General features: G+C 41.7%; 1 protein-coding gene across 24 annotated transcripts; it reads left to right on the top strand.

Annotated features, from left to right (window-relative positions):
* The first annotated feature begins 101 nt into the window (after window positions 1–101).
* Window positions 102–23,024, top strand: HNRNPH1 (heterogeneous nuclear ribonucleoprotein H1). 24 transcript variants are annotated; one of them, XM_032772273.2, is made up of 16 exons: window positions 102–229; window positions 1,078–1,192; window positions 5,492–5,569; window positions 9,889–9,924; window positions 14,082–14,216; window positions 15,104–15,259; window positions 15,461–15,604; window positions 17,225–17,363; window positions 18,431–18,609; window positions 18,805–18,876; window positions 18,977–19,089; window positions 19,187–19,322; window positions 19,730–19,813; window positions 19,948–19,998; window positions 21,452–21,538; window positions 22,232–23,024. In XM_032772273.2, exons 2-16 carry the CDS (start codon window positions 1,144–1,146, stop codon window positions 22,348–22,350), a joined length of 1,578 nt encoding a protein of 525 aa, XP_032628164.1. In that variant the 5' UTR covers window positions 102–229; window positions 1,078–1,143; the 3' UTR covers window positions 22,351–23,024. The 24 variants fall into 24 exon arrangements, with proteins under 24 accessions (XP_032628164.1, XP_032628163.1, XP_032628161.1 ...); XM_032772272.2 differs by having other exon boundaries at window positions 18,956–19,089; XM_032772270.2 differs by having other exon boundaries at window positions 18,950–19,089.
* Window positions 23,025–23,457: the final 433 nt, after the last annotated feature.

Genomic DNA, 23,457 nt, shown 5'->3' with positions numbered 1-23,457 from the left:
CCCACCCCGCGGCTGTTTTCACAGGCCTCCAAGTTCCTCAGCCGATGCAATAGGGTATTAGCAAAAGCAAGTGAGAGCCAGAAGGCGGAGCCAGAAAGCACATGACGCAGCCGCTTTCCTCAGACCGATTGCAGCCATAGTGGATCTTTGCCCTCCCGGTTATATATCCCGCCTTGCTGGGTGGTAGCGGCTCCTTCTGCGGGACCGAGTGCCTCTGTCGCAGCGCGTTGTAAGGTTTGCGGGGATTCATTCACGCGTGGGTATTGTGGCCGACGTTCCGGGGAGGGCTTTGGGGCGCGGAGGTTTTGCCGCTCTGGGGTGCGGGGGGGGCGCGTGGGCAGGAGCTGCTGCTGCCTTCAAACTCACATTTTCTCCATGGAAAAATTTCACCGAGCGGCCCCGCTGCGTGAGTGACCCCCCCCCCCCGTGTTTGTGATACTGTGTGAACGGTTATTGCCCGGGCTACGTGGAAACCCTTCACAGACGCCGCAGCCATGTTGTGTGTACGTGAGGGGACCGCGGTTAATAACACTCCTGTGCCGAGCGCGGCTCCAGCTCTGACGCCAACGGCTGGGCGCTACAGCAGCCTCGCTGCCCGTCCCCGCTTTCCCCTCCCCCATCCGTGGCGCTTTTCTTGCCGCTTCCCCACTTCGGTTAGTGGCTCTCTGCAAGGCCCGGCCCCTTCCACGGCAGCAGCGCGGCGCTGCTGAGTTTCACCCTCTGAGCTCGGCTGCCTTCCGGGGCGGGGGGGGAGGGGGGTGCTACCGCCATTTTACACTAGGGGCTGCGTTTTGCCTCTCGGCCGTACTGAGCCGCCGCAGTACCCACCAACTGATTGGCCGCGCGGGCGAGGGGCGGGGTTATTTCACCTACGTCACAATCCTGCAACTCGGTAACCAGCTATTTATAACCCTGTCCAGAAGCCGCCCGCCTGTGGAGGGAGAAGAGCGGTTGGGGCTGGGTCCGGAGATAAACAGTTGTACTTTAAAGAAAATAAAAAAGGAGGGGGGGAAAGCGCGAGCACCGAGGCTGCTGTTACTGGGGGGTAGTCTGACGCCCTCTGCCTTCGTTGTCTAGCGACCGAGCCTTCCGCCTGCCGAGTTTTTTTTTTTCTCTGCGAGCCCCTGTGAGCGCGTGGGCAAGATGGACCCTCTCCGCAGCGAGGAGACCGAGGGAGAGATTCCCGGCCTGGGTGAGTATCCGCTGGCCAGCGCGCGCCGCGGGTTCCAGAACCTTCCGAGGCGCGGCCTCCCGGGGATCGGCCCAGCCTGGGTGCCGCGCAGGCCCGGAAGTGGCGGGTTCGAGGCCTTGGACGCCGCGGCCTTCTCCTTCTGCCCCTTCCCAGCCTCGTGGCGCACAAAAGAGCGGGGCAGCCCGCTGGGGAACGTACCCCCCGTGCAGAGGGACCCCCCACGGGCGGTCTGTGTCAGCCTCCGCTCCCGATTGCGGCGGATGGGCCCCGATCTCGGCGCTAGGCCCTTGTCGCGGCCCACAGGCTGCCGCCGCGGTAATGGAGCGCGGCTTCCGGTGCGGCCTAGGCTGTGCCTGGAATCGGGGATGCGCAAAAGCCGCTTCGCTCCCCCCCACGCTTCTTCCCGCCTGTTGAAATGCCTGGCTCCCAAGGTGAGCCTTAGTCCCGGGAATAGTTTCGGGTGTAATCGGGAGCCCTAGATAAGAGGAAACCGAGAGTCGCAGGCTTCCTGGGTTATGTCCGCAAATGCGGAAAATGGCGGGGGGTAAAGAGGCCCGTACAGTTCAGCTGGCTTTGTTATCCCTTCTTGCGGTTATTTTCTGCATTTTTAGAAGAGTGCTGGTCGTTCAACACGCTGGCCGTTATTCAGTAAACTTTATGCTTTAAAAATATTCAGTCGTATTTGCTTGGGTGTCCGTATAGAAAGCTACATGTTTAAGAGTTCATTGTGGTTGAAATATTAATTCCAGTCATTAGTTCATGTATTTAGTTAGTCATTAGCATAAATATTGTGAAACATTGACTCCATAATGCAGAAACTAACTGCAGAAGTTTTTGGCACCTCTAACCCTTGTTGCTTAAAGTGGTGAAATATGCCAATTGTGAAATCTTGGGTTTTTGATGATTTTCTAGTTTCTGGATTGTCAGCCATTGGTAGTTAGTTAACTTTTCTCCCCCTGACTGGTAAACACTCCCTTATCTTAAGTTCTTACTGATGAACTCAGCTTGGTGCTCTGCCGTTGCCCATCTCTGGTCAATGGTATAGCATACTGGCTGGTTTCTTATGCAAGTTAGCAGGCTCTGAGATTCTTGCTTCCCCCTAAATGCAGTTGATTGTTTGACTGGAAGACAGGCTGGAACCCTAGTACAATTACAGAGAAGGCTCTGAACCATTGTTCAGAGTCTTTTTAGTGGTGGAAAGGAAACTAATACTGAAAGTGACTGCTTCAGCAGCGCTTCTTCTGTATCTCCTACAAGTAAATAGGAGATACTGTGCTGAGGGCGGGTGGCTGGCTGGGAATTGTTCATCAGGCTATGTTTATACCAGGGGTTCTCAAACTTTATTGCACCCCAACCCCTTCTCATAAACATTATTACATGGGAGGGGAGGACTGAAACCTGAATACCACCACCCAGGGCTGAAGCACTTGGGATTCAGCTTCTGCCCCAGGTGGTGGGGCTCCGGCCCCATGTCCCAACAAGGCTAAAGCCAGCAGCTCTGGGATCCACAGTTTGAGAACTGCTGGTCTACACTAAGGACCTTACAACAGCAGAGCTGTACCACTGCAGCTGTGCTGCTGTAAGGTCTCCTATGTACCCACTCTATGCCAAGGTAAGAGAGCTGGCCTGGTTAAACCACCCCCCGTGAGTGGTGGTTGGACATGGCGCTCTTATCAGTGAAAGGTATATTGGTCATATCTTTTTCTTTCTGTCCCTGCCCCCTCTTACTGGCAAAAGTGCTGTCTAGACCAAACCTTAGTCCTATCTGCCCGAACACACAAGGCCTTAACTTCTGTGTGGCATGACAATAGGGCATTTGCAAGAACAGTGCATTAATTTGTCTGTTACAAGAGACATCTGTTTGCCTCTTAAAACATGTAAAAAGCCATGTTGGTGTAAAAAGTTTGAGGCTCAAACAGGTTGATGAGTGAGTTAGGGGAAAAGGAAAATGGTCAGATGCAGAATCAGGGCTAAAGTTAACATGGGCTAAATAGCAACCAACATGAGGAGTTTCATAGTAATATTACACCACTGAGTACACTTAATTTAGTTACGTACATCAGTCTAGACTTGGGGTTTCTTACATGGTTTCTTTAAAATTGCAGATAGTCTGATCATTCTTATTAATCTTTAAACATGAAGAATTCAAAAAGCTTTGACCTGTTAAATGAACTCTATATGATTGAAGTGTTTAAAAAACAAACAGTTACAAGATTATTTTTTAATTATTTGTTACTGTGAAAGCTTCCATAGTAGCTCTGCCTATACATACACCATTGACCTTAAAAGCCCCTATTTGGCTTTATATCATAGGATTTTAGCACAGCTGCCTTGCCTCACCTCACCATTTAGAATAGAAGTCTATTCTAAATGAGTAACAATGCCCTGCTGGTCCTGCCAGAGGAGGAGCAGGATGTGTGTTTGAGGGAGAGGGGAAAATCCAGTTTTTAGCATGCTGGATGGAGTAAGTATTGGGGCTTTTAGATAGCTATACAGAGACTGGAAATATATATTTAAAATGAGAGGTGGGCTTCACTTTAGGGGGCGGAGAATAGAATATGAAATTAAAGTAGCTTTTATCCTACTGTTTTCCCCCTCCTCTTCCTATAGTTTATGGTATAGGATTCTTGTCTAACATGCAAGATTATTGTAGTAGATGGGTATCACCACATTAGTTAAGTATCTTTTTGTAAGATCCTAGTGGAGACAGGCTAAGCAAGTGTAATGTTGATCTTGCCTAACTATAGTAGTCTAAACGACAGGGGGCTTGTTACCTCTGGTGGAAAAAACAATTGGCAGTGAAGATAAAGCCTTGTTGCTTAGTGGAGATATGACTGAGGAACCTCTTAACCAAGAGCCCCCCCCAATAATCCTGTGTAGGGGAGTCATCTCACTTCAAAGTAAGGGACTGGGAGGTGAGGGAAAATCTGGTATTAATGATAAATCTAGTATGGCTTCTGCTATTGGTTTGCTGTGTAGCCTTAAGCCTTATCTAGAGTAGGGCCGAAAAACCATTAAACTAGCTCTGGCTACCTAGTAAAGGTAGTAAGCTGTGTAGACAGTGGTCAGTCAAATTAAATTAACTCAGTTGGGCTAGGTTGATGGGAAGGAGAATGCATTTTTCCTCCTAGTCAATGCCATAGGGTCCAACTTTATGGTGCTTAATATCCAGGTTTCCAGTGCAGTCACCTAGAGTTGTTGTGCCCTTAACTTTTCTTTGCCCTAACTATCTGTCTGTCCCCTGTCCCCTTCTCCTTCTCCCCCCCCCCCCCCACCAATGCCTCCATCTTCAGACAGCTAGTAAAGTGTTTTATAATGCTATCTGATAAGCAATATCTAAGGACAGTGGTGTGCACTAGAGTCACAGTCCTTGTGTAGAGGAGACCCAAACAGATCCTATTACTTGTTTTGTTTTTTTTGTTTGTTTTTTTTCCCCTTCTACCCAGTATCTGGCTTAAATGAAACTAGAAGGTAATAACAAGGGAACAAATGCTGACAATCCCAAGAGTTTTAACTATTTATTGTAGCATCTAGGGACCCCAGTCCTGTTGCGGTAGTCTTTGTACAGTACTACTGTAATCAGACAGTTCCTGCACTGAAGGTCTTGCACTAGAGACAAGAAAAGGGGGTGCATGGTATGGAGTTCACTATAAAACTTAATCACCATTGTCAAGGTTTCTGTAGGCCTTGTGGCAAAGGGGAGTCTTGAGGACAGTGGTAGCTTGTAGACATGTGACTTTTCCCATCCCTTTATAGGTAGTGTACAGTTTTAATACAAACTCTTTGTCCCTAAAACGTAGAATCAAACTTAAGTCATAACAGACTGAGTTTTAAAATTTGTCCCCAAAGCAGATTATCAACACTTGAAACCAAAGATACTGCAATTTGTAAAGTACGGTTTTAAATTTTTAAAAAAAATAAAAAGAATCACCAGTTTAGGCTGACAAGTCTTGGTTGCTTGCTTCCTGCTTGAGCAAACACTCATCCTTGAGTGAAAGCCATTTCCTTTAACAAAACTCTTAATGCTTACTGTAGCTTTTCAGTGCTTTTGCTTAATCTCATCATTTTTTAAGTCGTCTCTAACATCTAAAACAAGCACTTCTTTGGGGGTTGCCAAAATCCACCCTGCAAAATAAAGAGGTCCATATCATACTCTTAGCAGGATATAAACTTCTATTTAAACTTTGTAGCCCTTCTGGTTGTGAGGGTCCGTGTCCAGGTATGACCTGTCATACAGTCTGCAGCTAGACTTAAACAATAGTAAGAAAAGGCATGAATTGTCGCATTTTTTTCTGTTAGATGTTAATGCTGATCCTGATGACCTAGCTAGCGAAAGATCTTTAATTCAGTCGCAAGGAATGACTTCTGTGGATGCAGGTATGTACTGGTCACTCTGCATTCTGACGATAGTACCCTCTATTTTAAAAGGGCTTATCACACTAGGGAAAACTCATTTTCAGTCCCTTCTGTGGAAACTCTTTCTGTGGAACACTTGTCAGATTCTGCCCTAATTTTGGGAGAAAGTGGGAGAGTTCTTGAAATGCTGATACTTTCTGTCTTCTCTTGCTAGCTAAGTGGATTAGTGTATATAGTAGGATGCACTTGTAAAGCTTTCTTTGACAAGTTGCCCACAGGCTAGCAATATTTTAAACCTGTAGAGCTTGTACTTTACCTTTAGAACTGACTGTAACAGGGTGTTAATAACTAGCTTCTCTCTTGTTCTTCTCTACTCTTCCCCTCCCCCCTTCCCCCCCTTCAAAAACAGGAAACAGATTCCAAGTACCATAGTAAAAACCTGAACCAGAATTCTAACTTGCTTTTGAAGACGAAGTCTTCCTCAGTAAACTAATACAGGAAACTCGTCTTCCCTCATCATTCCAAACCTGAGCAGGCAGACTAAGCATTCTCCAAATTCCACAATATAGGGTACACTCCCTTCTGCTGAAATATTTGGGTCATGAGTTCAACCCTGTATTAAGTTACACTTGAGAGTGTAGATGTTATAATTAGTGCAGTCTTGATGTGTTCTTGCTGGATTTAAGTGATTTATTTATAAATAGTAATTTATTGCTATTCTATTCTGAAATGACTTTCTGGTTTCAACTGAAAAGGAGTTCTGAGTGCTAACCCATCAGAAGCATCCAGCAAATACATGTCATGGCAGCAGTTTCTGCAAAAAAGATAAGGACTTCAGGCAGTTGCCAAGGATTTAAGCATATGCCATATACCCCCCCCCCCCCGTGGATTTCAAGCTTCAATAAAGAAAAATGTAAAACTTATAACTGAACACACTTCTAAAACTTTAGCACCCAAATAAATAAAACTGAAGACTCTAGAAATCATATGGGGAATCTGGATACTTTTTTGCAGAGCTCACACCTCAATGTACAGTGAAAATTCTTATATAGGATACATCCTGCAGAGGCTTGATTGCTGGCTCCCCACCTGCTTATCTTGAAACTAGGATTAATCTTTAAACACCAGTTCAAATATTATCAGGTGGCCTTAGTTTAAATGTGATCAGAGGTTCTCACCCATATGATAACTAGAATATGCTTGGTAAGCAACTACCTGATCAGCCAGCCATTATGGAAGGGTGCAGTAGTGGAGAATTGGACTTCTGAGAAGGCTCAAAATCTTAGTTCAGATTACAATTTTTAAATTTGCAGCCTTTCAATTAGCTGAAGGCTCCACACCTCACTTAGTAAGGACATTAGCTAGATGTTAATAGTGCAGAGTGAAATAGTCACAGCCCATTTAAGTGTCAGCTTTAAGCTAAAGTTGAAAGTTTTATTTGGATGAATATGGTACTTAATGCCTTATGGTACAGATTTTTGACTGTAGATAACTACTGCAGCTAACCTGCTGAGGGCTATCTTTGCTTCCAGAATTGAGGGGATCTTTTTCTCTGAGCTGAGAATCTTTCACTCCCATTTAGGCCTCTAACTTTTCAAGTGAAATGTTATTTAAGGAAGTGAAACCAAAATGCCAAAGGGAGACCCTGAATCCAGAAAGTCTCAGAGTAGACTTCAAACCATGTGGAAACTGGGGGAGATTTACCAAAAAACCCTCCATTGACTGACTTGGGATTAGTGTTGATGGGAGCTGTAGTGTATGTAGACATGGCTGAAAACTTAAAATAGCTGAAACCAAGACAAGTTGCAAGTTCCTTCTGTAAATGCAACTCTTCCCAGCAGAACTGTTTTTTCGTTGTGGTCAGTCCTATGCAAAATTTAAGTTTCAATTAATGTCATACTATCTCTGGGACTTCTAGAGTAAAATGGCTTCAGCCCCTTAAGTAACACACCATGTCCGTTTACAGGAGAAAGTCTTAACTTGATTGTCATTTCATGAAGTCACATTTCATGTTTATAGTGGAGGTTTTCCAAATACTCCAGCTCAGTTCCTTGCTCATCTTCTGTCTCTTGTCTGCAGCTTTTCCAGCATTTCTGCAAGAGTAAACAAAGAGATGTCTCAAACAACATTCATCATGTCTCACACTAAACATCTTGGCATAATAGCTTAAGCAATGCATTGATAACTTACAAATTTTTCTTAAATTAAGTCTCAACAGGTTATTGAAATGTCAAGCCATAGTTTAACAGTTGTCCTTACTTGCAGTACTAATGCATTAGATGTTTAAAACTGCATTTTTTTTCATCTGTTCACCATTTAGGCACTTCCTTTTTGCTAGCAGGCTTCCTTTTTTATTTTTGTTCGCAGTGTTTGTCTCTCTAATATCCTGAGACCATGGGGATGAGGTAATACCTCTTTTGAACCAACTTCTGTTGGTGAAAGAGACAAGCTTTTGAGCTTACAGACCTCTTCGGGCCTGGAGAAGTTACTCAGTGTCACATAGCTAAATACAAGTTTGTTTAGCGTGCGGAATGGACATGTTAGTGCATAGTTAACAAACCTACAGTCCTAGGACAAAGGAAGGATAGTGGGTCATACATGGTTGTAATGAGCCATAAATCCAGTATCTTTGAGTCCATGATTTCTGGTGTCTAACAGTTAAGAATTTAAGCTTCGAGGCTTGTCCTTTGAAGGGTTTTTATTCTTGTGCACTAAGACATAAATACTATAAGAACATCTGGTGTTTGAAGACAATCCAAATTAGAAACCCAAATACTTTTTTCCATTGTCCTCCATCTTAGGTGGATGAAATTTCTTTTGAATGGGATATCTAATGTGTAAATCTAATTTCTCAAGCAGTCTAGCCTGAACGTATGACTGTCAGGTTTAAGTGATTTCAGACTGATCCTGACTAGTCTATATACCAGGGGGTCGGCAACCTTTCAGAAGTGCTGTGCGGAGTCTTCATTTATTCACTCTAATTTAAGGTCTCACATGCCAGTAATACATTTAAATTTTTTAGGAGGTCTTTCTATATGTCTGTAATACAGAACTAAACAGTTGCTGTATGTAAAGTAAGTAAGGTTTTTTAAATGTTTAAGAAGCTTCATTTAAAATTAAATTAAAATGCAGAGCTCCCCGGACTGGCGGCCGGGACCCGGGCAGTGTGAGTGCCACTGCAAATCAGCTTGCCTGCCGCCTTCGGCATGCATGCCATAGGTTGCCTACCCATGCTATATACACTGTTATATTTTTTCCCCCTTGGTGTTGTCTCCTCCCCCCCCCCCCCCCCAAAAAAAAACCAAAACAAAACACTTGAGTGAACAGTTTGAGAACCCACTTACTCTAAGTGTATGTTTCTTCACCAAAATGGATTTATGGAGATGTGTAAAATTACAGGTCTTTTTTATTTTGTTGCATACTACACCTAGCAAATGACTCAGAAAACCACAACTGTAAGTTTTCTATGACAGTTCAGGGTCCTTAGCAACAGTGGCAAATATAGAATTTGCTGACATCAGAATTGCAATTCAGAAAAGAGAATTTTGAGTAGAATTAATTAGTCTGTGAAAGAACTAGAGACTAGCTGCTGTTTGTAAGTATGCAGTGGTGTTCTGTCCTTATGCTTGCTTAGTCTTATTTCTAAATTGAGTTTGATAAATGTACATACTTGGGTTTGTCTCAGTAGGAGTGTAAAGTACAGTATAATAGGATAGTGTCCTATCTTCTCCTCTAGAAGTTAAGATTCATGTAACATGTTACAAATACTAACTTTCAGAATGCTGTTTGCTTAGTCTTCCAAATTAATTAAAACCCTACCACCTGGTGTCAGACTTTCAAAACCACATGTTTTCATGAGCAAGAGTAGTTCAAGTTGTGTGGAATTTTGTTGAAATTGGCACAGGCTTCCAGTTCTAGACTAATTTGTATCCCTATCTCACTGTAATCCCTCAATGTTCATGTCAAGGAATCACTGCCGTATTAAAGTTAACCACTGGACCGCATAAATGCTGCAAACAAGCACTTGTGTAGTTGTCCATGTACAACACATTTTCCTGCTCTAACTCTTGAGGATGGAATGTTTTCAGACAAGAGCTAAGAATTTTCTTTAAGCAAATGGGCAGTTTCTGTAGAAAACATTGGAGAGCAAAAATCCCTGGGAAGACTGCATAGGCTCAATGACACATGCAGGGTCACAAGAAATGAGTCATATTATTGGTGATGGACCTAGACATTTTAGATGTGCAGATGAAGTAATGGTGTCAGAGCAATAATATGACAACCTGTTTTTTCCCCGAAAGCAAATTAAAATTTCATCATTTCCATCTACTTAATTTCAGGGTGGGGATACCCCTTCCCGGGGAAGATTGAGAAAGGTATGTGGCCACATCTATTTTAGTATTTAATTTTAATGAAATAAAACCTGATCTACCTCTAGCCATTAAATTAATGTCAGGGGTAGGGGAGACAAAGCATAATACTAAAATGTTGAGAATATCCTGGTGTTTCTCAAATATTGAAACTCTCTGTTCACACCCATTTCACAGCCCTTATGTTACATTTACTAACACTTAATCTATGTGCTGAACCCAAAACAAATTAAGAGTTCAATTTCTATCTGATCTTGTATAGTAAACCTAAAATTACTACATGGTTGTCTGATGTGTGATAACTTTAAATAGCCCTAAGTGAAAGGAAATATATAGGTCAGACTGTATGAGATGAGCTTGACTATTTTATATTTCCTGTTTTACAAGAAATGGCAATCAGTTCAAGTTTTTTCTGGTTCAGAAACATCTTGAAATGGTTATTTATTGCATGATATTGATGAGGAATTGTACCTCAGTTGTAGTTCAGAGGAAGATGAAGCCACTCAACTTGGTCTGATTCAAACTGGTGCATAAGCCACAGAGGCCAATCTTAATAAATAGCTCACTCTGTTTCCTTGATGTTTCCAGACTCAGATTGGAAGCAAACACATGCCTACAACAAAAAACTCATTTTTATAATCTGATGTGGGGGTGGGGAAGAAATTTATAGACTGCTTGAAAAAGCTTTCTAAAACAATTAGAATGATTGAGAGCACTGGTTTTCAGGTGGACAACTGTTAGAAATGCATCCCATAACTACTACCTGAGACTGTCTGCATGTGAAAATAAATTTATATTCTACCATAAGAGTTAAACATAGTAACTATTCCCAAATATGTACATATGTAGAGAAGCCTTTATGGTGTTACATAGTACTGCAAAATTGGGTAAAAATGCTTGCTGCTATTTTTTTCCTAGTCTTTAGGAAGCAGCATATTGCTCCTCTTAGTATCAGAGTTGCAAGTATGATGAAGTGTACTAGCCTTGCTTTTTATTAACATTCATTACTCATTAGGTTGTTTACACAACACAGGTTCATTGGGCATTTCACACTTTAGTTTCAGTCTGCAAAATATCCCTGGCAAGAAAAGGCTTTTACAGTTCATAACTAAAGTCATCAGACTCTAAATTGGTCAATGGGATCAGAAGGAGAGAGAATAGATTAGGCATATATTTATTGCTATTTCCACCACATGAAGATGAGGGTTTGTCTGTGAGGAAACTATTGACAAATAAGCTAGAGCAGTGGTTTTTCACTCTTACGAGATGTGATAGGTCGTGGTGGTGGTGGGAAATTCCTAAGAGGAGTATTTGAGCATTCTCTGTAACTTTTTTACATTCTTGTTTGAGGAGACTATAAGAATCTGTGGGTTTGTTTCCCCCTTAGTTGGGAAGTGTGTTCTGGACACTATCTGCTTAACTTGATTTATTTCAGCTGCCTTGTGTGAGAACTAAGAATTTACAGTTTCTGTAACATGTCATTATTTCAGCATTTATGGCATCTTTGTAATAAGTATGCAACAAACCCAGATCCCCCTCCCTTAGAACATTCACTGTGTGGGTGGGTGCACAGGTGTGCTCTGCAGCCTTAAAACTGCACTTTCCTTTGAATGGATAACTTTTCACTGCACCCTGAAACTTCTGCTTTGGGAAAAGGCAATGGTTACTTTCTTTCCCTGGTTTTAGAGGCTTTTAAATGACAGCTAGCATCTAATATAGAACTCATGGGATACTGTTAGCTGCAAACCTATTTAACTAGGGATGTTAGACCAACTTCTTTATCTGAAATGTCTACGAATAAATAAGCAGACCAAACAGGAATGGGTTCTAAAATGCCTGAGGTTGTTAAAACTGTACTTAAAAGTTCACAAATCTGGAAGTCATTGTCTGCCTTGCTGTCCTCCATTTTAATTGTCTTGTCTGAAACTTTAAGTCTTACAAAACTGTTTACTGATAGATATATAAAATGTTTCTAATCAGAATCTCTGCTTATTTTGTGTCCTCCCATTAGTGTGTTACTGTCTGTAATGTTTGCCACTACACAAGTGCCACTGAAACAACTCATTTGAAGGAATTGATGGCATATGCAGCACTTGCTTTGAATAGTGAAATTTTTACAGCTGCTGGGAAATTCTCATTTTCATAAGGGTGTTAGGAAGTGCTTGGAAGGCAGTGTATTGATATGTGGAGCGGGGATTAAAAGCTGTGGAAGATGTTTATCTCTGCCTTTGTAGGAACTGTTCCCTTGCATGTAAAAGGAATATAGTATTTGTAGCACTTCTCAGTTCACAAGACAGTAAATTTAGGCTGCCTTATTTACAGTGTGATTAGGTGGAGCTGAAATGGTGCTGAACCCAGACTACAGCTAAGAACTGTTGCCACCATTTTAGAAACCATGCCTTAAAAATAGAGGTGGGGCTTAGATGCTGCCAACACTGCATTCTTTCTTAAGAGCTGGGGGAGGAAGAGAACACACAATTGCTATGCATGTGCAACAGAGCAATGGAGAATGAAATGGGTGGAGTCCAGGAAAACTCATAGCTGAGATCAAGCATTATCTGCAAGATTACCAGAGTTAAGTACAGAAGGACTGAGGAGCCAGAGTGTCACTTAAAGTATCTGTTTTGGGTCAGTAACAGAGGAACTAATTCAGCAAGCAAGGATTCAGATTGTGTGAGAATCTTATTTAAAACCCATAGTAGGAATGCTTTTCTTCTTCTTATAGAAGAAATCAGGGCTTTTGCCAGCTGGGGTCCTGGCCATCACCCTGCTCAGCCTGCTGCTGGCCTAGGTTTCTGATCACCCAGGCAGGCAGGGGGCTGAGTGGGGCCAGTGGCCAGGATGCCAGCTGTCAGCAGTGTGCCAGTAAAAATCACCCCCTGCAATAATGGATTCCCTCGTTTATTCCCCCCCCATAAAGTCTAGTGTAGCCACCGTCTTAGATACATGTGCTTGTCCGGTGTGACGAGGGGTTCTCTCTTGTCACCTGATTCTCTTGTGGGAAACTCATGGTGAAATCTAGAGTTTGCCAGAATGAGCTGGGCAGAGTAATTGGCCCTCTGTGGTCTGGTGGCTTTGACCCATGTCTCTTGCTTACTCTCCTCCGAACAAGAGTGTAGGTAGTGAAGCGAGCAGGCTCTTTCCCGCGGTGTGGGGAACGCTAGCGCCCCCAGATGAGTGCCCCCTCCCCTATGCTGCGGTCCCCACCTGGCGGGGTTCAGACACGCTCAGCTCCGCCTGCCGGTTGAGTTGGGCAGGTTCCTTAACCCTGTAGGGGCAACGGGGGGATAGGGCGTTGGCCGGGGGTGAGAGCCCGCGCCCAGCGCTGGGACCGTGTCAGCGGGGCCGCGTGTACCATAACAGAAGCGGTTGGGGTTATTCAAGTGTAGCTGTGTGGAAAAGTGCGCAGGCTGGGCCCATGAGCCGCGCGGGGTTGAGGGCCCTGGTTTTGTTTACCACAGAAAGGCGAACGCTAGAGAGGAAACGCATGCGCGTAGGGCCGAGCGGGGGCGCGAGTAGGGCAGGGGAGCGGATGTGCAGAGGGCGCCTGTTGCTGCGAGAGCATGCGTAGTTGGCTCGCAAAGGGGGGGAGGGGTTAAGCCATGCACGTATTGCGGGTGCGCAGTGTACGGTCTGCTTGTTCGCACGCGCCGCAGGCCTCATTCGTAGCCACGGCGCCGCGCAGTTTACAAACTGATAGCAGCGCGTGCTGCTCCCAAGTCTCTGCTGGCTGCTGTCCTCTAGCCATCCCCGCAGCGAGCGGGAAGAGCGCACGCTGTGCAGCGCAGGGGGCCCCGGGCCGTCTGCTGCCCGGGGCGGTGGCTTGGACCTGTCGTCTTTGTGCGGCGGCGGAGCCCGGCCCAACGGAAGGGGGGAGCACGCGCCGCCATTTCCTCGCGCGCCCTCGCCACAACCTCATCCGCTTGCTGCTGCCGGACTGGGACTAGGCCATCTCCGGACAGGATCAGACTCGTACCATGTGTGCGTGTGTGGGGGAGGGAGCTGGGTTACGTCGGACCGGGCTGCGCTCTCGTGGGGAGGGGTAGCTAGGCACTGCACCGGGCCCTGCGGGAGGAGTAGGGAGTGCAGGCCAGGGAGCGGGGGGGCAGCGGTGGGAAGGGCGGAGGGCGTTTTCCCCCCCTCAGTGAGTTGTCTCCCCGCAGCGACGGAAGGCGAATCGGAGCCAAGTCTTGCTTCCAGCATGATGCTGAACACGGAGGGCGGCGAGGGCTTCGTGGTGAAGGTGCGCGGGCTGCCTTGGTCCTGCTCCGCCGAGGAGGTCCAGAGATTCTTCTCCGGTAAGTGTGCGAGCGTAGGGGCCGCCTGAGCGCACATCGAGAGCCGTCCGGCGTGGAGCTGGCCGCCTGGTGGCTGGTTGCATGGGGGAGGGGCGGGGTTCGTGGGACTTGTCCCTCAGCGAGCCAGGAAAGCCGGACAATCAACTTTGGAGATAGCAGAGGAGATGATGAAGTAAAGAGAGGCCCTGTGGGGGCAGCGCTTCTGTAAGATAAGGGCAATGGGGGAGATCAGTATAGAGTACCCTCCCTACTAAAAGTAAGTTGATTTTTGGAAGTATTTGTTTAATTACTATATATTGGATGCTTAAAGCGAACAAATAGCTAGCCCTTTTGTACTTTGATATTCATTATAAGAGTTGGTTTACAGTGTAGTTTAGTGTTTGCTTGAAAGAGTGTGCTCCTTACTTACGCTTAACTGAGCAGATTTTAAGCCCCATATGGCAACTGGTTAACTCTTGGTTTACCAGACTTCAGACTGATTTTTTTTTCAGATGGGATAAGCATTCTTGCCATCTCAAACAAGACTGAGTATTTACAATTAATTAAAATAAAAAAAGCCAACAATATGGTGGACTTTGGAGGTCTGTAAGAAGGATGTAGCCTGGATTCTTTCACCACTCAAAATGTATCTTGGGTAGCGACTGCCTTCTGTTCAAGATATATGCTGACAAGGAAGCTTTCCATTGCATCTCATGATGGATTTCAGTATCAGTGGTAAATTTAAAAGAATACTACGAATGTTAAATTCAGTTTAAAAAAAGAAGGAAAATCAGCACCTTGTATTATGGTAGATGGATATGTATTTAGGATTAAACTGGTATATTTCCAGGAATAAAAGATATGAATCACTGCTGTTGAACAATTGGTGTTCTGGTTTTATCTCCTAGAATGCAAAATTCAAAATGGAGCTTCAGGTATCCGTTTCATCTATACAAGAGAAGGCAGACCAAGTGGAGAAGCTTTTGTTGAACTTGAAACGGAAGATGATGTGAAATTAGCACTGAAGAAAGACAGAGAAACAATGGGACACAGATATGTTGAAGGTTTGACTTAATTGGCCTAGTAATTGATTACATGTTTGTATTGACTTTCACTTTTTTGTAACTTGTGGTGTTTAAATGCATGTAAGTTGATTTTTAAGTGAATTTAGATTATACCAGTTGACTGACCTTCTCAAATGGCAAATGACTTAAAATGGTTTATGCTGCATTCCAAAATTCATTAATTCTAAGTGCCTCTTACAGTTTTCAAGTCAAACAACGTTGAAATGGATTGGGTTCTGAAGCATACTGGTCCTAACAGCCCTGATACTGCTAATGATGGTTTTGTACGTCTTAGAGGACTCCCATTTGGCTGTAGCAAAGAAGAAATTGTACAGTTCTTTTCAGGTATGTGGGGTATAAATATTAACTGTAGCATTATGGGTCAGTGTGGATCGCACTGGCACTGAGCTCTTGCCCATTAGTGCTTTCAACAGGCCAAATGGTGCCACAGTTAGTGTATTAGACTGTATTGATCTCTGATGTGTGCAAATAAATCCTAAATTTAATCTATCTGGGCTGATAGCTTAATCGACCTAAGTTAAATTATAGGTTATCTAGATCATACTTACACAAGTTTGTTTTACTTAGCATCATAAAAAAATCAAGTTTTTTTTTGTCCTTCGGATTGAAAATTAAAGTGGATACTTAAAAATTGGAGGATAATTCCTACTTACCATTTTAGCCATTCCACACATGCTGCTCAGTCGAGCACATAAAAATGATTGAGCCTTTTTATTGCTGGACTGGGTAAAATGGGTGGAATTTGTAAAGGTGGCAAGACTAATGTTAGGTTTAAAATCTCTGAACTCAAGTATTGATCTACATGACTTGTAGAGTCAAATATTTTACAATAATTTTATCTTTAAATGCAGAGTAGTTGTGGTGCAAAACTTCAATTTTTGTTTCATTTACACTAAATGAGTATTTTATGAACTTTGTTGAGGGTTTAAGACTGAATTGTAAAGATTAAAATGACTTGACTTGAGCTTGATTTCAGACTCTTGCCAATTTGTATCTAATGTTTACTTCCTGTGTTGGGAATTGGAATGATATCTACAAATGCATACAGTCAAATCTAGACAGGGCCTAAACATGTCTCTCTTAAAGCAGAAAATATCAACTTCTAAATGTGACTTATGCTTAAGTTATAAACCTGAATATTAGAATGTATGACAAAATAAATCGAAAGAACTTTGAAACATTGTTATAGGATTAGCAAGGACTCTTTTTTTATTTTTAATGTAGACTGAATCTATGCCTGTTCTGATTAGAATGCAACTAAATTGTTTTGTGTATTTTGGCAAAGTGATGTATTGAACTACTTTTTTTTAAAGCAAATAAATGCACTATCACTGTGTTCACGTGGTTAATAACTTATGAGCAGTGGTGATAGAAATTGTATACGTGTACCTAATATGCAAAGTGCTGCTTTCAGTTTAGCAGTTAACACTTCTGAGATCATTCTTGGATTTCTCTTAGTGAAGCAGTACTCTACAAATATTAATACTGAATTTAGTGAGATTTAAAATGTTTACATAAGAGTATCATTGTCTTACATGAATGTTTTAGTAAATACTAAGATGCTGTGTAAAGCTATTTTTACTGTTTGACTTATGTTGTGTGAATTTCAACAGATTGAAAAATTCTGTAAAGTATTCTTAAGAGTCTCTAACTTATCTTCTTAACACACCCTGCACTAAATAAATGAAAATTGATTTTACTGCTCCCAAAGTAAAAGCTTTTTTTCCGCACAGCAGGATGGGTTAAGAATCTAAACTGAATGGTATGTAATCATGAAGCTTCATGTTGACATGCTTTCTGCTAGAATGCTAATGTAGAACTAGCATACCATTCACTTACAAGTATTTAACTTTCTGGTGTATTTAAAGCTATAAGAAAAATTCATGACTGGGCTTGTGATGTTAATATTGCCCCCTACTGGGGTTATTTGTCCTTGGGTTGAAGGGTTGGAAATCGTGCCAAATGGGATAACATTGCCGGTGGACTTCCAGGGGAGGAGTACGGGGGAGGCCTTCGTGCAGTTTGCTTCACAGGAAATAGCTGAAAAGGCTCTAAAGAAACACAAGGAGAGAATAGGGCACAGGTGGGGATGGATGGTTGGTTGGATACGTCACTTTTCTTATGGTAAATTCTAATTAAATCCATATTCTCTCTTCTTAAAGGACTGATCCTTAAACCATTAAAACTTAGTCTAGTATTTTGGTCCCTAACTTACTCACAAGTAAAAGTATCGTTACCACCTTGTTTCATGTGTACATAGTGCATACTTAGTAAAACTTGTTCAGACTGTAATACAAAATTGGAAAATTAAGTTAAATACCAAATGTTAAGAGTAAATTCAAACTGTAAAATTGATAGCTTAAAAACTGACAAAGTTGAGAGATTATGGCTTTAAATGTCTCAAGTAGCACCAATAATGTCTCTAGCTGTAAAGACACACATAGTATCTTATTACCATAAGAAAATGTGGTGATTTCTAAACTTGTTTTTATAAGTTGAAATGTAACAAATTTTCTTATTGTATTTAATCTTCAATGTAATAAGCATAGCTTTCAAGAAATTGTCACAAAGGGTTTTTTATTCTATTTTACTTGTGACTATTTTTCATTGAAGCATGCACTTTTTCCTATGCTGAACTACTGAAGCATAGGGTGGGTTGACTAGCACATGCAAAGCTTTTTTTTTGTAGACTTCTGATGGGTTAAAATCTTGGTGGAGACTAGGTTTTTAACCTTCAATATGTATTGCCACATGAGCAAAACATGAAAGTGCTGAGTTGAGTGGACTTATCTCCCTCCTTTTTCTTTTTTTCTTCTTTTTTTTTTTTTTTAAACATGATTAAATTTAAACTGTGGTGGGGGGAACTTAACTTGCTCCCCCACCCTTAAGGTTGGGATACTGTGAAGTATGAGGAGCCTATAAACCCTTCAATAATTGTAATTTCTTGAAAATACACTATTTTGAAAGTAAAATAGTATTTGACTAGAATTTGTCATTGCCTGTATAATATAAAGAAATCTGGCGTAAAATAGACTGCCAGTTTCAAGGCTATGACTAGAATGTCTTGTTCTAGTATGGTTTATACTGATTTAATATTCCTATGTGGGGAATTAAAGATTGACTGTCTTTCTTATGTGGAAAACATCCTAGGTATATTGAAATCTTCAAGAGTAGTCGAGCAGAAGTGCGTACTCATTATGATCCTCCCCGCAAATTACTGGCCATGCAGAGGCCAGGTCCCTATGACAGGCCTGGTGTTGGAAGGGGTTATAACAGTCTTGGAAGAGGAAGTGGTTTTGAAAGAATGAGACGTGGAGCTTATGGTGGAGGTGCGTATCATAAGACTTTCAGTTATTTTAAAACCATAATCATTTTGCATGTTCTGCTGCTTCATACCTGTTGGTACATAGATAAAAATTCATGGAAAAATCAAACTGAAGCCAAACTCCTGCTTCTAGAAATAATTTCATAGTATTTAACATACTAGGAAAGGCATTTTAATATGTATTCTATCTGTTTTACAGGTTATGGAGGCTATGACGACTACAATGGATATAGTGATGGCTATGGCTTTGGTTCTGATAGATTTGGACGAGGTGAGACTTCTTTAATGGGGGTGGTAAACAATTTTTAATACATATAAAAAGTAACTTTCAATACATCTGAAAGATCTAGAATGGACTCTTCTCTCCACAGGCATGTCCGACCATAGATACGGAGACGCAAGTTCTACGTTCCAGAGCACAACTGGTCACTGCGTACACATGAGAGGATTACCTTACAGAGCTACGGAGAACGACATTTATAATGTGAGTTCAGATACTTTTGTGCAACAGTACGTTCTCCTAAATCTGCAACAGTATTTTGCCAGATGAAGACAGTCTTACGTAAATATTTTTTACCTAGTTCTTCTCACCTCTGAACCCTGTAAGAGTCCACATTGAAATTGGACCAGATGGCAGAGTGACTGGAGAGGCAGATGTTGAGTTTGCTACTCATGAGGATGCTGTGGCTGCCATGTCCAAAGACAAAGCAAATATGCGTAAGTTTGACTAGTTTTAAGGAAAAAACTGTGGGCCTCTATCTTAAAATCAATGACCAAAATATGGTCTGACCAAAAGTTAAAACATACCCGCTGAAAGCTTGTTTTAAAAAAAAATCTGCTCTTCTGTTTTCTAATGTGGTAGAATAGTAGTTACTTGAGACAAGACTGTCAGATGGATTAAAGTCCTAACTATAACATGTAACGTATTTGAATCGTTCGCATCCTCCATCGGAGTGACCTCACAGTGAGACAGATTGGATATGGATTCTGTAGGAATTAATCTAATGTCAAACTCCCTTAGACTACTGGGCTATCTTAAGTTGAAATGAGGCACTTTTTGTATCACGTGTAGGGTTAATGTCCAGTACGTTTCAATGCTCTGTTAAACATGCTTTTTCTTTCAGAACACAGATATGTAGAACTCTTCTTGAATTCTACAGCAGGAGGAAGTGGTGGTGCATATGGCAGCCAAATGATGGGAGCAATGGGTATGTGTGACTAGTCTAACTGCATTTTTATTCCAACACTTCATATTTAACGAAGCTGGTAATTTTATACAGCTCCTGCTTATTCTATGCCTGGCATAAAAACTGAAATTCAACATTCTGTCTTAATCACACAGTCAAGGAATCGGAAGGGGTAGTTCAAGATTGGAACACTAGCACACTGCCAGGTATATAAACCTTTTGGGAATATGTTCAAACCATTAGGTTAAGTAAATTGTGCTGAATGTGAAGAGTGTGGTGATATGACTGCTTTCTAGGAGTGTGTGATGTTGCACAAATGACATGGGAGATTCAAGTCATCCTTGTCCTGTTTTTTGTTTTCTTTTTTCTTCTTCTCTCCTTCTCTTCCCCCCCCCTCCCCCCCAGGAGTTGATAGAGGGCGTATCAAACTTTAAACTTATGCTTTATCTCATGAGTAAAGTCTCTTCGGAAACAGGGAGCAACAAAGCTCTACTCTAAAACTTGAAAAATCAACACTAAAACGTTACAGCAAGCCTAAAATTACCAAATTGAAATATGAAATGTCCATTCTAAGTTAAACTAAAACTCGTTACTGCTATTCAGAAACGGTTTTTTCCCCTAGATGGCCATAGAAACTTTGATGTGACATGCAAAAGTAGATACTCCTCTTGAAATTTAATTTACTGGTCTTTTAGGATAAGAGCTTAAAGTGGTGGTTGATTTCTATATCTGTTCTGTGGTGGGAGTGTGTGTGTGTGTGTATGGATGATGCTTGTACAGCACCTTGATTGTGGAATGAGATTGAACACTGTAATGTTTTGTTGGTTAAAAGCAAACTTCATAATTTCAACTGTAAAGTTTTTTGCAGAGGTATTGTACTCTAGCAGATTGTGCTCTTCAAAGGTAGCTTGAATAAGTTCATTGAGAACTTAGCTTATTTTACAAGAAGATTAGTTTTAGTTGCTGCTGACTCAATAACTTATCAAGTTCTTGTACAAGTATGGAAACTTTCCCATGTGGTGCATGTAAATTCAGGATAGGAACAAGCCTCAGACTATCTGGAGGATTGACATTCCAAATGTTCTGGTATTGACTTCCCCCATGCCTCTGAAAGCACATATGCTGTTGTGGAGGACATCAGAGGTCTCAGTTGGCTTACCTAACAACTTTTCAAAAATTGCATTATGGATTTTTACTATGCACTAAAAGTCAGAAGTAAATTTCTCCATTGTACTTCTGAATAGTGGGCATTTGGGGGTGGGGATGTAAAATCTAGCATCCCATTTAAAGTTTCTTGTCACTTGTAGCTGAGTGGAATATTTAAACATCTTAAATTCTCAGACATGACTTACTGCAGTGAGTGAACTGATGCTCTTCTGGTGAAATAGGGTAGGGCACAATATGACTTTCCTATTTTTAAGTTAGACTGAAAAAAACAAATTAAGTACCGTTAGAATCAGAAGCATGAGCACAAATATCTTGCTCTTGGCCACTTCCACTAATGAGAAACCAGAAAAAATATCTAATCAGAATGGTATCTAAATAGATATTAGCCCTCATGGTGACATGCATAGCTGTTAGGAATTTCATATTTAGATCTGTTGTTTGGACAAATTTTTGGCAGTCAAGGTGTTAACATTCATTTCCTTAACTTGAAAGGAAACCAATCCACTTATGGTGCTAATCAGCAGCTGAGTGGGGGTTATGGAGCTGGCTATGGCACTCAAAGCAGCATGAGTGGATATGGTAAGTATTTATTTTAAAGCCTTCGGCTGGTGTCTGATACATTCCTACAAAGAGATCCTTGCACATAATGTGCTGTCCAGCTGTAAGGACAAACAAGGTAGGCTGTTGGGCAGCACTACCTTAAAATAATGCTCCATTGTTGGCATACATTTTCAAAGTGAGTCTCAGTGCCAGTATTAGGGGAAATTTGCTTTCCAAGATGAAATCTTCTGAAATGTGAAGAAGCTGGGAAATTGTATTTTTCTGCTTATGTAGATACACTACAGAAACTAAGTAAATCCGTGCTTTACAACAACTACAAGCTTATGGCTTGTCTTCTGCTCTCTCGCAGGTATAAATTGGGAGTAACTTCATTGCGGTTACTAGTTATACCAGTGTGAGAAAAGGAAACCAGTCTTGCTGTTTCCCAAAATAAAAGCAGTATGTACTAGAACTGTAGTGTCTGAACTTAGTCTTCTTTCATTGAAAGACCTGGGAAGCTTTTGCAGGCTTTTTTAAAGACAGCACCAACTTTCATTTAAATATCTGGAAGGTTTGTCCTTTTAATAGCATCGGAGCACGTGCAAGATGGTGGATCTGAGTCTCAAGAAGTGGGCACTTGAGAATAAAAGGGGTGGAGTTGAATCTCGCCCCCAAACTTGTACTGGCAATAAACTGGAACACTTCATTTACCTGCTTGATTGTTTTTTCCAGGTAATCAGAGCGCAATGAACAGTAGCTACTACAGCAGTGGAAACCGTGCGTCCATGGGAGTGAATGGAATGGGTGGGATGTCCAACATGTCCAATATGAGTGCTGGCTGGGGAATGTAACTGACTTTTGGTCAACCTTTTTTTAAAAAAACAAAACAAAACAAAAAACTAAGTTTAACAGTTTTGCAATACAAGCTTGTGATTTATGCTTTACTGTAAGTGAAATCAGGATTATTTTAAGACTTCAGGTTCAGTATTTTTGAACACATGGAAGAAATAAACATTCACTTAGGATGTAATAACCAAGTTGAGTAAAGACTATAACTGTTAAACAATTTTCAGCTTTTTCTCAAGTTAGTTTCGTTGTAGGAGTGTATTTAAGCAGTAAGCGTATTTAGGTTAAAGCTGTTTCAATTATGTTAAATGTTGCTCTTATACCATATTACATCCAACATTGTTTTGAATGCATGTTGAAAAACATGCTTTTTTGTAAACTGAACTATAGGAGCTGTGTCTGCAATTCGAAGTGAACATTTGGCATGTTAGTTCTAGTTTATTTCTTTTAATATCCTGTAAGGCACGTTTAAGGTTCTGTTGTTTTTTTTTGTTTTTTTTGTTTTTTTAAGTTAATGGGGGAACATGTTGAGATGTGATACAGCTACTTTAGGATTTTGGTCTTGGTGTTCGTATAAAATTCTGAGGCCTTGATTTAATCTTTCATTGTATGGTGATTTCCTTTTTAGGTGTATTGCGCTAAGTGAAACTTGTTAAATAAATCTTCCTTTTAAAAACTACTCTCCACTTAATAATCCATGTTCAACATCCTTTGTAACTACAAGGGTGGGGGCGGGACAGTGAGGGGGAAGTTGTAATAAAATTTGCTTGTGTGTGTGCAAGAACGTTAATGCCATAACATCCACCCATGGCATAAATACTGTACGTACTATCCTATTTGTACTAGTTCTAATTTGAGTGCTGCATGAGCTGTCAAAGGTGATGAAACTTCAAATTATAGTATAGCATTCCTAACCTGGAAAGTGGTCCACTTGCACTGCACTCCTGGAAAAGACTTGTTTCTGGCAAGTGACTCTTCTTATCTCCTAGAACTAGAAAGGACCTTGAAAGGTCATTGAGTCCAGCCCCCTGCCTTCACTAGCAAGACCAAATACTGATTTTGCCCTAGATCCCTAAGTGGCCCCCTCAAGGATTGAACTCACAACTCTGGGT

Source organism: Chelonoidis abingdonii, chromosome 7 (genome assembly GCF_003597395.2).
Source record: "Chelonoidis abingdonii isolate Lonesome George chromosome 7, CheloAbing_2.0, whole genome shotgun sequence".
Classification (NCBI taxonomy): Eukaryota; Metazoa; Chordata; order Testudines; family Testudinidae; genus Chelonoidis; species Chelonoidis abingdonii.
The sequence above is the reverse complement of the archived record's forward strand: the minus strand, read 5'-3'. Positions and strand labels throughout refer to the sequence as shown.

Excerpts from the sequence above, each read along its gene's own strand:
- HNRNPH1 (XM_032772270.2), top strand. The coding sequence starts at position 1,144 with ATGGACCCTCTCCGCAGCGAGGAGACCGAGGGAGAGATTCCCGGCCTG. Across the intron at positions 5,570-9,888 it reads AATGACTTCTGTGGATGCAG|GGTGGGGATACCCCTTCCCG; the intron begins GTATGTACTGGT and ends ACTTAATTTCAG. Across the intron at positions 18,877-18,949 it reads TTCTGATAGATTTGGACGAG|ATCTAGAATGGACTCTTCTC; the intron begins GTGAGACTTCTT and ends TACATCTGAAAG.